This window comes from Erithacus rubecula, assembly GCF_903797595.1.
Source record: "Erithacus rubecula genome assembly, chromosome: 11".
Lineage (NCBI taxonomy): Eukaryota > Metazoa > Chordata > Aves > Passeriformes > Muscicapidae > Erithacus > Erithacus rubecula.
Genome location: NC_136663.1, coordinates 15,741,481 through 15,755,359, shown reverse-complemented (window position 1 = coordinate 15,755,359; position 13,879 = coordinate 15,741,481). Strand labels below are relative to the sequence as shown.

Sequence of the window (13,879 nt, the reverse complement as noted above, 5' to 3'; positions counted from 1 at the left end):
CTGTAAACACAAGGTTACTGCTATAACTTCTTCTTTCCCCTTCCTTTTTCTGCTCCAACTTTGCTTTTTCATCCTCCATCTTGCTTCTTGGGTGGAACAACAAGGTCAAGCCTCACATTAGTAACAGGAGACGCTTCTCCTAAAGCTTGTTTGGGACTGCACAAAACATTGTTAAAATGGCACTGTCCACTGCACTCATACCAGGTGAATTTATGGGGATTAAGCCCAGCTGTTTGACCCTTGTAGATCAACACTATTACAGGTTCTACTAGTTTCACTACACTATCTGCAAATAAGTGCAGGATGAAATAATAGATGCCAGGCATACAGAGAAGCTCTGAGTGTGAGGCAGCTGATAAAGTGTGGCCTGTCTGTAATTTTGTCAACACTGTATTTAGAGTTGAGGAAAGAGGAGTCACTCCTATGGAGATGGAAGTAAAATTAATAGTTGGCAGGCATTTTTCCTAAAGCTGATTGCAGTGAGTATTATATACCAATCAGCCTCTGACCATAGCACTGTTGCTGTTACTTTTCCAGGCACTGCTGCCTGTGAGCTGCTCCAGCAGTGTTCTGTCCACTTCAGCTGACATCATATTCACCAAAAATGTTCAGTGACAACTTACAGAAACTGCTTTTGCAGGGTCACCCTGTGGCCTTTTGGTAAAGGAAAGAGTGCCCCTTTCACTGAACTCTTGTTCATTGTGGCTCATTTGCTTTCTGATGCTCCTGCTGTGGTGACTCATCTGACCCTGGCCATCAACCTTGTGCTTTGTTTTGAAATGTGAGCTCAGTGGTGGCGGAAGGACCTGCTGGATGTGTCAGTCAGTGGCAGCTTTGTACAACTGCCTCAAGGGAAGAACTCTGCAGAGCCCACTGAACTTTTGGGGGAGAGGGGGTTGTTGAAATCTGTTGGTTCCTTGTTGTTGGTGCAGATGCCAAGGAAGCACAGGAGCCTGTATGGGGCTGCCATGCTTGGGGAACAGTTGGACACAGTATATCTCATGTTGAGCCCATGAGTTCAGTATTCTGCACAGCACCACCTTGGTAGCCTTGCCAGTTTGATTTAATGGGCTGCAATTATTTTAGAAGCTCAGCAAACAGATTGTTACTTATATAAGCAAATAATGCATTTGACCTACTTATGTTAGCTGTAAATAGAAGATAGGCATTGCTGTGGATCTGAAAAATGAGGAGTCTCATATCTCTGGATAAATTATTCAAGTCTTTGTATATAGTAATTGCTAGAGTTCTGGTCTGGTTGGTTGTGAACCAAAACAACAAATCAAGTGAACAAATACAGACTACTTTTCTAGATAAGTAAAATAGGTGAGTCAAACTTACTGTTTCATTTAGCTCTAGCTTGATTTCTTTCTTTACCATTTCCCCAGTAAGTAATGTTGGAGTTCACTACTTGGGTGCTTGTCCTGGTTTTAGAAATCCCATAGAGCCAGGAAGCCTTGCAGAGATTTGTTTCATTCAGTGTCTCTGTGAGCACTGGGTCAGAGAGCCTGTGTGTTTACCTTCTCCAAGAAATTCATGAAAGTTCAGCAAATGATTTCCCACATTGTTACCCTCAGCTGTCACAGCCAGTAATCAATAGCAGTGCTGTTCCTGTGAAGCCAGGAGCTGCATTCAGACTGGAGTCTGCCTCTGTTTACAGGAGCATCGACAGATAATACCACAGAGGACTTCACTGCCTTTGGGCAGCAGGTAACAGGAATTAGCAACTCTGCCCTCAAAGGCTCACTGCTATCATGATGCTCTCTGCACACCAAGCTTATGTGATGTAGGCATGTCTTGATGGGACTTAGCTCTTCACACACCACCAGAAGCTTCCCTTTCTGAACAGAAGAGAGATCTTTTCTTTCTACAGGCAACAGAAATGCTGCTGCACTTGCAGCCATCCCACGGCACAGCCTGTAGAAACTCAGAACATCACCATCTTCTGTGTGATAGTCAGGGAACAGCTACAGGATAACTGTAGAGAGGGAGAAGGGGCAGCTGGTGCAGGGTGGATGCTCCATGAGAACTGCAACACAACAAAAATGCTGATTTGGGGAGGTGGGGAAGGCTGGTGATCGTTCTCTGTGTGAAGTGCAGTCAGTTTGTGGGGAGCTATAAGAATAGAGCAATAACAGTTAATTCACAGTAAACCAGCAAACTCTTCAAGTTTCATTTTCCCAATGTCATGACTCCATAAATGGTACTATAAATTAGAAGGGCTTTACTGATGTTTTTGTTCTGTGGCTGTTTTACTGTACCCTGCTGTGAACATGCTTAACCCCTCAATATTTCAGCTCTGTACAGGTTCCTACATGAGAGACACCAACAAACAAGCACAGAGACTTTGTAAATTAATTTGTCTGCATGCATGATTCAATAGTTCTGTTTGCACATTCTTCACTAATGATACTTGTGACAGAGAAATTTCCATACCAATTGCTTTTCTCTAGAATTCCTTCAGCCTATATAGTTACGGAAATCTTTATTGTCACTGTAACACCAGTTGCAAAACCTGTTTTGCTTATTGCAGACTTCAGAATGAACCAGACTTTGAAAATACTCCTTACATGTGTGGGCAGCATGAGGATCTTTCCCCAGTAACCCTCCCACCTCTCTGTCCTCAAAGCCTCTTCCATTGGAACTTCTATAACTTAAACTCATGTAATGCCAGAGATCTGCCCCCTTGTGTGTGGTCATATTAGTTCAAGGATATTTTTCTAGATGGGTACCCAGAGAGTAACCTAGAAGAAGTTACTGTGAGATTTTCATCTGCCTCCATTTGCACTCAGCACATTAGTTTTCCTGTAAAAGGAGGATGATACAAATTGACTGTTCTTTACTTAATTATCCAAAGTCTTGCTTTTCAGCCTTACCAGGCCTGTGCCAGCTCACCATAACTTTTAGCCTCAGTGAACAGTACAGAGCAGCTTGACTGCAAATAATTTTTAATTATTTCCCAAATACTCCTCTTCTTTTTTTTCGTTTTTGCCTATTCAATATTATCGGGAAAAAACAGGGTCATCAAATACTCATTCTTTAAAAAGATAAGGATGTGAAGTACAAAATGTAAGAGAGCACAAGGGCTGGGCATTCAGGAGAAGACATTCCCTTTGTAATTGTTTGAAAGTTTTTTGAGAAGGCTGTGAAGGAGAAAACCTGGAAGTCAGTCTGCTCTGGGATGTGGCAGTTTGGGTAGGGACTGTCTGCCCCATGCTGATGCTGCAAAGGTTTTGACATATCTTGGCACCTCTGGGTCTGCCCTTGTCTTGATGCTGCAGAGCAAAGGGCTGGCAGGAGGTTCTGGCAGCAAGACACTGGTGCCCTTGTGAGCCCCAGGAAGGTATGGCAGCCTTGGGATATGCAGAGTGTGAGGGGCTGTAGTGCAGGGGCTGGGAGTTCAGTTTTGTGGCCCCCATCCACAGCTCTGAGCTGAACCTCAGAATATCCCAACCAGCCTGTCAGCTGCAGGGGTTGTACTGCTGGAGCAATGCAGAGCTAGATTTAACTGCAGGCTCTGATTCTACTCTCTGTTGTACTGATGTTTAATTCTGGAGTATCACTCCCAGAGCCACAAGCTCTCCACCACTTTGAATTAGAGCAGAAATCAATCATTTTAAAAGCCAAAAGAAGTCGTAGCCAAAATAAAGGGACCTGAATATTTTTGAGAAAGTATCCTTAATCATAGCCTTGAGACATACAAGAAGCACATCAATATTATTTTATGACACTGACTTTTAGTCCTTTCATTTTGAGCCTAGTTTTGTCCTCTTTAAAGGCCCAAATAATTTCCACTAAGAGCTAATAGATTCAGGTGCTGCTTGAAGCCATCGTGCTGAAACCACCTATTGCCTGTTTGAAGTAATCAGATGGTCCTTTTATTCCTCCCATGTGCTTCCCTTCTTTTAGAGCATCTTTTAGGAAAGGAGGAGGTAACCTGCAGGGAATGGCCTAATGTCCATGAGGACAATGCTATTTTGAGAGCCAGATTTTTATCTTGAGAGAAATGCATTCTCTGATTTTATTTCAAATTACTGATGATGTTTCAATAATCACTTGCTAAGATGCATCTTTGTGTTTATATTTTATAGCTGTTCACAGTATAGGAACATTTGCATTCAAACATTTCTTGGAGAAGAAAAGATGCATGTTCAACACTGCATGTCTCCAATAACTGCATTTAATTTATTTTCCTACTGTTGCTTTCCAATGATAAGAAGCCTTTTGCAAGTTTTGATATAAACAAATAGATAAAAATAAAACCCTAGTGTAAAATACCTTAGAGCCTAACATGGCAGAAGAGAAATATTGGAAGGTATAACTATATATATCTATATATTGGAAGGTATAAAATATTGGAGGTAAAATGATAGGTGAAGCCCTGTGGCCCATGAAAAGAAATTCATTAAACTCAGGTCTCCTGAGTACCAATCACAGTTCAGATGACTGTGCCTTTTAAAAATCAGTTTCACTAAGACTATTCAAACTGCATCTACAGAGATAATGAAATCTAACCCAATATAAGCACTGGTGCACAAATGCACTTAAGATCCTGTGCTTGGGTGGTTCTGGTGCAAACAAGGAGGTGCTGGCACAGCATCCAGAGCTCTGAGCTGAGACAGCTCCTGTGGGGACAGAGGATCATGGAGCAAGTTCTGGGCATCATCCCCTGAGCACCTCTCATGTGCTCAAACTCCTCACAGGCCTGTGCTGCCTTGTGTGTGTGTGTGTCTGTAATGCAAGCACTCACAAGAGGTTTGTGGTGCACTTTGAGATGGATGCTTGAGGAAAGCATTGTTTCTTTCATTTCTTCCACTTAGCTTTGGATCAGGACTCGTGTGCTCTGACGTATACAAGTGGCAGAGTCTCAACACAAGTTACAGGCAACAGTTGCATCAAGGACATAGTAATTCATGTTGAGAAGCACTTAATTACTCCATGTTTAGAGCAGACAACACGGTAGGATGTGTATCACCAATATGCCACCATAGTTTGCTTTTCATAGAAGTTTATGTTCCCAGCAGGCACCAAATGCTTTTTCTGTCTGATAAATGTCAAGTACTTTAAGCAATCTTGCCTGTTCCCCCCTGGAGATTGCCAAATAATTTCCTTTCATTGGGTATGGGATCTTGCCAGGGCTTCTGCATTCATGCACATTTATCCCTGCCAAGTGTTGGGAACACAGGAACTGCACAAATACTCCCTGCTCCTTTCATTAGCCTTGCACAGCCATGTTTAGCTGCAGAATTCCTGTTACTTTTCTCTGTTGTTCTGGGCTGGACCAGTAGTTCATGATCTATATTCCATTAACAGGTGTGCTGTAGAGTTCAGCTCTTGCCAGGGAGCTGTATTTCAGAGTGGAAATTGTTAAATTAATTTAAATGTCTTGTATCATAGCCTTCTTAAAGATAATTCAGTTTGTCTCCTGAATATCCTCCTTCAGCTGAGGGAGTTCCTAGTGAGTGTGAACAGTTCCTCTGTTCCTAGTAATGATAAAAAGCTTTCTTTTTTATTAACTCTGTGCATTTACCTCTTTATTCTCTCTAGGGAGTCTTATAGCAGCAAATGTTCATGGTCTGTGCAGCATATAGAAAGTACTTTTTAAGGTTTATAAAATACTTAAACAATTTAGTTTAAAATTCTAGTTTGAAAAGTCCAATTTGTCACAAAAGGTGAGATCTCAGTAATACACCACCCCCTAGAAATAGATAGTTTAGTAAAATAAACAACACAGAAGAAATATTCTTTAAATGGCAAATGGAAAGTAAATCACATTGTCATGTTTTACCCTGTCTCATAAAGCAAAACCAGGTCATTTGACCTTTTTGTTGATAATGTCACCAATATATTCTAGGCTAATACTACATATCATGCAATGGCAGATAAGGCTCTGTGTGTCATTGTGGTTCTTAATTTCAACCCATGCAAAAATATAATACTAGATGGCAGAATGTCAATTATTTTTCCTAGGCATTTCTCATTGCCTCATTTGTAATGCAATAACCTGTGGATGTTGTATATAGGAACTCCAACACCCAAGGATGGGTTTAGCCTTTGTAGAAGAATTTCTTCAGCTCAATAAAAGTTGTGAAAATGGAAGGAGAGAAGAGGAAAATATGCTTTTCCCAGCAATTTAAAAACACAGTACTTTAGACCTCTTTTGGCTGGTTTTAGAAAAAATATCAGTTAACATTAGCCTTGAATGATCACAGCACAAGATTAACTCAGCTTTTGATTATTTTGTCCATTATTAACATCCATCCATATAAAGACATCAAAGAGTGGGGTTGTGGCTGTAAGAGCACATTCTCAGCGTGACACCTGTGGCACAGAAGATGTGAAAGGCAGCACTGGGAACAGGGATCTGAGGAAGCAGAGGAGCAGGAAATGTTCCTTCCTCAGGTATCCATTAATGATGGTAGCGTCATGCAAAGGGAACTGAAGGCTGTGAGAAGCCTGTGTTTACAAAACACAGGATTTTAGAATGTAGCTGAAGGAGAGTTCAGGTCATGTACAACAGTTTCACAAATGATCAGGCAGTTTGTGCCAGTTTCATTGATGGTCTCTTCATTTTAATGACAGCAATCTGAATAAGATTGGTTTTGACAGGGTTGTGAATCAGATTAACAGAGGTTGGAGAGAGGACTGAGATCAAGTTTATGCTAGTATAATATATAAAAACATAATATACAAATAAGACAATAAACAGAAATGAAGTAGTGATTTAGCTGGAAGCAGGCAAGAAAAATCTGCTAGTATTGTCAAATACACCACAAGTCATATTTTCTGCAAAGCCCAAATGATTCTGGTAGCCTACATCTTATTCCCAAAAGTCTAGCCTAATACATTCAAGAAAATTAATTTGGGTTAATTAAAAAGACAAATTTAAAATGCATTAGGATATATCCACATAGTGAAAAACTATCAAGCTACCAAACACGACACTGTGGTAGCTTTTGCATGTCCCTAGCCTGCTGCAAAGTGGAACACATTAATTGGAACCATCATGAAAGTATAATATAATTTTTTGAGTCTTTTTTTCCCTTTAATTCTGGCAAGATTTCTTTTGCTTTTTGCTTTGTTGTGCCTTTGTTATGTATTAAACTAAAACAAATGCTGCAAAGAGTAGTCTCATTATTTTATATATGTACACATTCACAGCTCCTTGCTCCTGGACAAAACTTTTTTATCATCTGCCTTTATTGCTACACCTTGTGGGAATTGAGCAGAAGTTATTTAGCAGATCAAAGCACAAGTATGACAAAGTGATAACACAGTTTGAATTCTCTTCTGATAGTGACCAAACCACATTAGTGAGGTACATTAATGCAGGTGTCTTCCATCTTTCAGCCAGCATCCTCCCAGACTCAAAATGCTGTCTTTGAGCTGGAGGAGCACTGAGCTCATTGCTGGCTTCAGGAATATGTTTATGGCTGTTTCTAAAAGAGGCTTTTCAACTCCATGAGTGCTGCCTGCCTGGTTTTTCATCAGACATTTGTTGGCTGTTTGGTCAGCAGAAGGGGTCTGGAAATTTCTCTGAGCATTGAGCTCAAACTTACAGATATGCAGTAGAGAATTACAAGAAACAACAAAATTAGTTAAGGCAGGAAAGCTACCATTCTAAGCTAGCTGCAAGTTTAGTTTTGTTTGTTTGTTTGTTTGTTTGTTTGAACTGGGGAACTTACCAATGAGGTATCAATTACCTTCTAGAAATACAAGCTAGGTTTATGTATGTGATAAATTTTGTTTCTGAACAAGTTTGTTGAGTCTGCTTAGGACAAAAACTGACTTCACTTAAACATTTAATGAGCCATTTTATTAACCCTAACATTTAATGAGATGTTTTATTAGCTCTTTATGCAAAGTGAACAAAATGCAATTTGCATGAGTTTCTTTATTGTTTAATTCATAAAGGATAATTTCCAAGAAACCCTTGACCTCTCATTTCAAATTAATTTCATCACAATGTTTTGATGTATAATTTCAAACACAAGGTTTGTATAAGTAACCAATGTGCAAAGGATCCAAATCTGTGAGATACTTTGTCATTCCTTGACTTCACGGAAATCTGTTGAAGAGAGGCATGAAATTCTAACACTAGAATGGAGTTCAGATAAATCAGTAGGATTATCTCAACAGCAGATTTTACAGTTTGTGTATGAGCATTTTCCTTCTCAGTTAGTGCTATGACAATTGTTGTGCTTTGTGCAACAAGTTACTAGACATAAAAAGGTCTTGATTCATCACTTTGTCACTGCAGTTACCTCACTGTTGTTCCAGTATGACTCTCCAGGATCTTAATTGTTCTTTTGGAATCAAAAGGAGTTCATTTTGATATTTAGTTTTATGTCGTTAGCACCTCTTTGGGTCTTTAAAATTTCACAGTGATATTTGAAAAGTATAATATTTAAAAATGGAAAGTCCCCTGTCCCAAAGAGTTTGGAAAAGAACAGATGTCTTGGAGGAAGGGAAATGCTCACTAGTTACTTAATTCTGGAGTGTCAGAACATTCTGGGGGAAGTCTAGAAGTGTTTTGAGTTGAGTGGTATTTTTATAGTGTTCTATTGATGCAATACCAGAGAAAACCAGCAACAAGCTGGCCCCAGGAAATCCATTCCAGAATTATGGCACTCTAAAGAGACCCTATGGTTGACAAATTGTGTTACAGACTTCTGACGAGTTTATGTTCTGCTCTGTTTTCAGTGTCAGCCAAACCAAGACCTCACAGTGATGAGTACACAAAGAAGATTCCACCTCCTAAGCCGAAACGAAACCCAAACACTCAGCTAAGCACATCTTTTGATGAAACTTATATCAAAAAGCATGGCCCTATGAAGACAACCCTCACTAGGGATGCCTCCCTCTCACAGGTCAGCAGTCCTGCTCCAGACACAGAGGAAGAAGAGCCTGTTTATATTGAAATGGTTGGGAATATTCTCAGAGACTTCAAAAAAGATGAGGATGACCAAAGCGAAGCGGTCTATGAGGAGATGAAATATCCTATATTTGATGATGTAGGCCAAGATTCAAAATGTCAATGTGAATATGACCATCATACTTGTTCTTCTCAGTGTGCTACTCCCACAGTGCCTGACCTAGATTTCACCAAGTCTTCAGTGCCATCTACTCCCAAGGGCTTGCTTTGTGACATACCCCCACCATTTCCAAACCTGCTTTCTCATAGACCTCCACTGCTGGTGTTCCCACCAGCTCCAGTGCAGTGTTCCCCAAATTCTGACGAGTCTCCTCTAACTCCACTAGAGGTCACAAAGCTTCCCGTCTTAGAAAATGTGTCTTACATCAAACAGCAAGCTGGAGCTTCTCCATCTTCACTGCCACCTCATACACCAGGCCATCAAAAACTGGAGAAAGACCAGACAGTATCTCATGGAACTAGCACCCCTGGGCACACCTCCTCACCTCCTCATCCTTCTACCTTATACAGAACCCAGTCTCCACACGGTTATCCTAAAAGTCACTCTGCCTCACCTTCTCCTGTCAGTATGGGTAGGTCTCTTACCCCCTTAAGCCTCAAAAGACCTCCACCTTACGACTCTGTACATTCAGGAAGTCTCTCAAGAAGCTCTCCATCAGTGCCTCATTCTACAGCCAGAAATACATTGCAAGAAGGAGGAAAGATGGTCAGTGTCTCAGTCAGCACCTACGGGTCATCATCTCAGAGCAGCTCCCGTTCTCGGACACCCACCAGTCCCCTGGAGGAGCTAACCAGCCTCTTCACCTCAGGACGCAGTCTCCTGAGGAAGTCCTCCAGTGGCAGAAGATCTAAGGAACCTGCAGAAAGTAAGTTCTTGAAGTATTTTTTCCTCATCTTTGTATAATAATATCTTCTAGTGTACTTTACTAAATCAAATGCCTGCAAAAATTAAATAACTCAGAATTCTGAATTCCTTATAGAAATGTCTTATAATGAAAAGAAAAATTATTATTGCTAAATTGCTTTAGTCTTCATATGATTATGTTTCTAAGGTTTTTAATTATGCATACTGCACTTAGAAGTACAATTCATGCCTTGGTCTCACAAAAAGAGTCAGTTCTCACTAATCATTCCACAGCTGTTAAAGTTCCAGGTGAGTTGGGATCTTCCCACATTTTCACGTCCTTCTTTTCTTGATGGATGCTAAGACAGTAACCAGCTTGTAGCAAAATAACCAAAGAGTAGCTTTTGAGGATTATTTGCAAAAATCCACTGATTGCCCTTAACTTGGCCAGAAATCCTGGCAAATATAACCAACTTAAAATATAACCAACTTAACCTTGGTTAAGCTTGGGGCAAAGGTTAAGGCTGATGATCTTGGATGGCTTTTCCAACTTAAATGATTCTGTGATTCTGTGTAAACCATTCCTCTCCTTCCATGCTGTGCTGTGGAATATCTCTTTCAGTTGGACTGGCATGACTGGTTGGAAGGATGTGCTGTGAATCTATCTGAAATCCAAGATAACCTGTAAACCCACACAGGAAGAAATGCACAGAAGGAGGCTGTGCAGGAAAACCTTAAGCCAATATTGACTTATCATATGCTATGTCATAAAATCAATGTTCCATGTGCATCCAGGTTTACACCATGTACACCCTGTACTTCCAAGCTAGTGAGACCTGGAAGCTCTTTCTGAAATCAACAGGAGTCACATGTGTGAAAGCAGAACCTGGCACCAGTATTTCTGCTGCAAATGTTCCTGTTCAGTGGGTATCCTGCAGTGGAAGGTCATTCTAACACCTCCTGTCTCAGTGCAAAGCAGACTTGGGATGCTTTCTCCTCCACTTCAGTAAAATCTTTTTATGACTTTGAGTTGTTGACACCTGCCTAATGAAAACACTGTCTTGGGATAGCAGCTGATCTCATGTTTGTGTAGGTACTACATTATGGCTATTGACAGCTCTAACATATTCAACATGGTATGATAAACTATGATAAACTGGTAAAAGACAGTCTTCTGGTTTCCAGGCTACAGTATCACTAGGGAAGGAAAGTGAATTCCACACTGTGTTTGTGGTTGTGTTTGTGCCACTCTGCTATGTCACTCACTGCAGTGTGGTCACAGCACTCTGGGGATGCTCAGGGTGCCCAGCAGGACACCCCCTCTGGCTTTCCACGGGCAGAGCTGTCTGCCTCACACCTCTGCAGCTGACTGAGGACCTAACTGTGTTAAGAATGGAGAAGCTTGCTGGCAGTGGGTTAGGCTGGCCTACAACTCACCCCTCCTGACTTATTGGCTCCACTTCTCCAGCCTTGGTATTATTCTTATTTATCTCTGTGCACATTGGTAATAACAACTGTGCAATCTGAAGGTGAAGGTGAGAATAGAGTTAGCCAGATACTGGGAATACTAGTTGGTGCAGCAGCTTGCTTAATTTGCCTTTACTGTTTTCATGGCCTGTAGTCATTAATCCTGTTTATGAAAGTTTCAGCTCCATGATTCAGTACAGTTTCATTAATTCATTGCAGTAGTAAAACTACACCGGATTTGTGTGCTGGATGGAAGCAAATTTGTATCTAAAAAGCATGATGATTCTTGTAATTGGGAACAATTATGAGAGATGTGATGTGACATTTATAAATAATTTCATGAAATGCTAGGAAGATTTTGGTAGATGGTACTGAACATTGTTAAATATGTTTCCTATTCTAAATCCAGAAATCCCCTGTAAATCCCATGCTACACCAGTTCTACCCGATAAGGTTTGTATGCTCACCAGTGTAAACAAGTTTGGAATCTGAACAAATTCCTGCCATGCATATTCCAAGTCCTGGGAAATTTTAGCATATCTGTACTGCTGTCTCATACCTATATGCAGAGTGTGTTTGCTATTTTCTACTTGACTGAAATTGAATGCAAAACTTTCATAGGAATTTTAACTGATAAATTTAAACTAAATCTTGTCAGATCAGTACCAAGAACAGCCTTGTTGGCCTCTCCAGGAGCACTCTCTTTGCTCCTTAGGAAGTAGAAATGTGCTCCTTATTGGCCACAAATGGTAAGAACAAGATATATATTGGTAGATATTGAATATAAATTGGTGTTCATTTATTTAAGAAAAACACATTCATGTTATAAATAGACATCAGTGGTGAAAAGACTCTGGAGTGCAGCTGTGTTGAGTAAATGAACAGACTGCCCATCTAATCCGATTGTAATTTGTCTGGTATTTACAGTGAGACTTAATCCCGTGGGATTGCTGCCCTGAGCAAGAATCAGGTTTGTGTTCAGATATTGCAGAGGTAGAAGACACTCTAAGATTTATAGAGAACCCGTACAAGTCTGGCATTTTATGTCTTTCAATTCTACATTGGAATGACGCACCATAAATAATCTAAATTGGGAGATTTGAACACAGCATTTGACCAGATTGCCATATTTACATGTCATGATTTACATGGAGATAGGCAGGGGAGGCTGGGCTACTCATCTGATATGTAAAGAAACCTTGATCCTGCAAATCACTCTGGAAGCCTAAGGCACCCACATCATTCTGGGCTGTTTGTTTGAAGCAGTGGGAGAGCAAATGCTGAGAGGGACTAACTGCCCTGTCAGGGTAATTTGTACTTATCATACAGGAATATTTCCATAATCTAGACAATAATAAAAATAGAAAAAAGAACATCTATGACTTAGAAACTCATGCCAGGAAATTAAAAATATTTGCTTCTAAAATAAAGAATTATTCTGACCACATCTCAAGAAACTTTCTCATTGAACTCTCCAAGATTGCCCCCTGTGACTTGTCTGAAGTTCTCACTGCCATATGCTAGTCTGAAACAAAAGCACAATACTAAATTTTATGTTCAACTTAGTCTATTTGGAAAATGCTTCAGCAATGTCAGAGGTAATTGTCTCATCTTTATGGTTACTGCAACTCACTTTGTGAAATATTAGCATATAAGCCCAAACTCCAAATGCATTTGCTGGCTTTTAATTTATGTCATTTTTCAGTGGTTTTTTTTTGTTTTGCTTTCTTTTGTTTGTTTGTTTTTGTTTGTTTTTGTTTGTTTTTGTTTGTTTTTGTTTGTTTTTGTTTGTTTTTGTTTGTTTGGGGTTTTTTTTGTTTTTTGTTTTTTGGTTTTTTTGGGGTTTTTTGGGTTTTTTTGTTTGTTTGTTTGGGTTTTTTTGTTTGTTTGTTTGGTTTGGTTTCGGGGTTTTTTGGGTTCCTTATTTTTTATGTTTTTGGAGGAAGTAGGACTGCACAAAAGTTATTTCCAGACAAAAGCTTTAGAATATGAGTAAAGTTGCCCTTTTAACTTCTCTGTATTATTTTCTTCACTTTTCTACCATTTTTCTTTTTTTATCCCTCTCCATTTAATTTCTTTGGAGTTCATTTGTGTTATTGGGAAATTGGGATAAATTAGTGATACTAAGGAGTCTCTCACCTCAGGGCCACATTTTCTGAGAATATGAGCTTTCATTCAAGCTCCAAATGTTGATGAACACACTCAGCATCCACTGGCTGCAACTGTGATGTGCCAATCTGGATTTTATAAGCAGCTCACTTAGTGTCCTGCTTTCTAAAAATCCCTTTTGTTTGCTTTTAAGATCTTAAATATGTATTACAGACAATTTTGAAAGCAGGAAGAAAATAACAAAGAAAAGTAAATTGTAAGGCCAAATCAGAAATGAAAAAAAAATTGGTGAAACATTATGAAAAAAATGCAAAAATATGGAGACAATACCACAGAAAACTGAAGGAAGGTGTAGAACATGAAAGAGTGGAAAAGCTAAATATTACTAATAGTCACTGACTGTTCCTATATCCTTTCTATTTTTGTGTGGGATAACATGGCACCGTGCCCTGACACTTGGCAGACCCCTGTGAAATACAATGTCAGTCCTCAGTGGTTAGAAAGAAACTATTTAAAGGGTACCA

General features: G+C 39.8%; 1 protein-coding gene across 2 annotated transcripts in view; it reads left to right on the top strand.

Moving 5' to 3' along the window:
* Window positions 1-13,879, top strand: part of NYAP2 (neuronal tyrosine-phosphorylated phosphoinositide-3-kinase adaptor 2) — a 137,091-nt gene that overhangs the window by 78,186 nt on the left and 45,026 nt on the right. For both annotated transcript variants that reach the window (XM_079315068.1, XM_079315069.1), the window contains exon 5: window positions 8,704-9,801. In XM_079315068.1, the coding sequence (XP_079171194.1) occupies window positions 8,704-9,801 (1,098 nt within the window). The remainder of the gene's footprint in view (window positions 1-8,703; window positions 9,802-13,879) is intronic.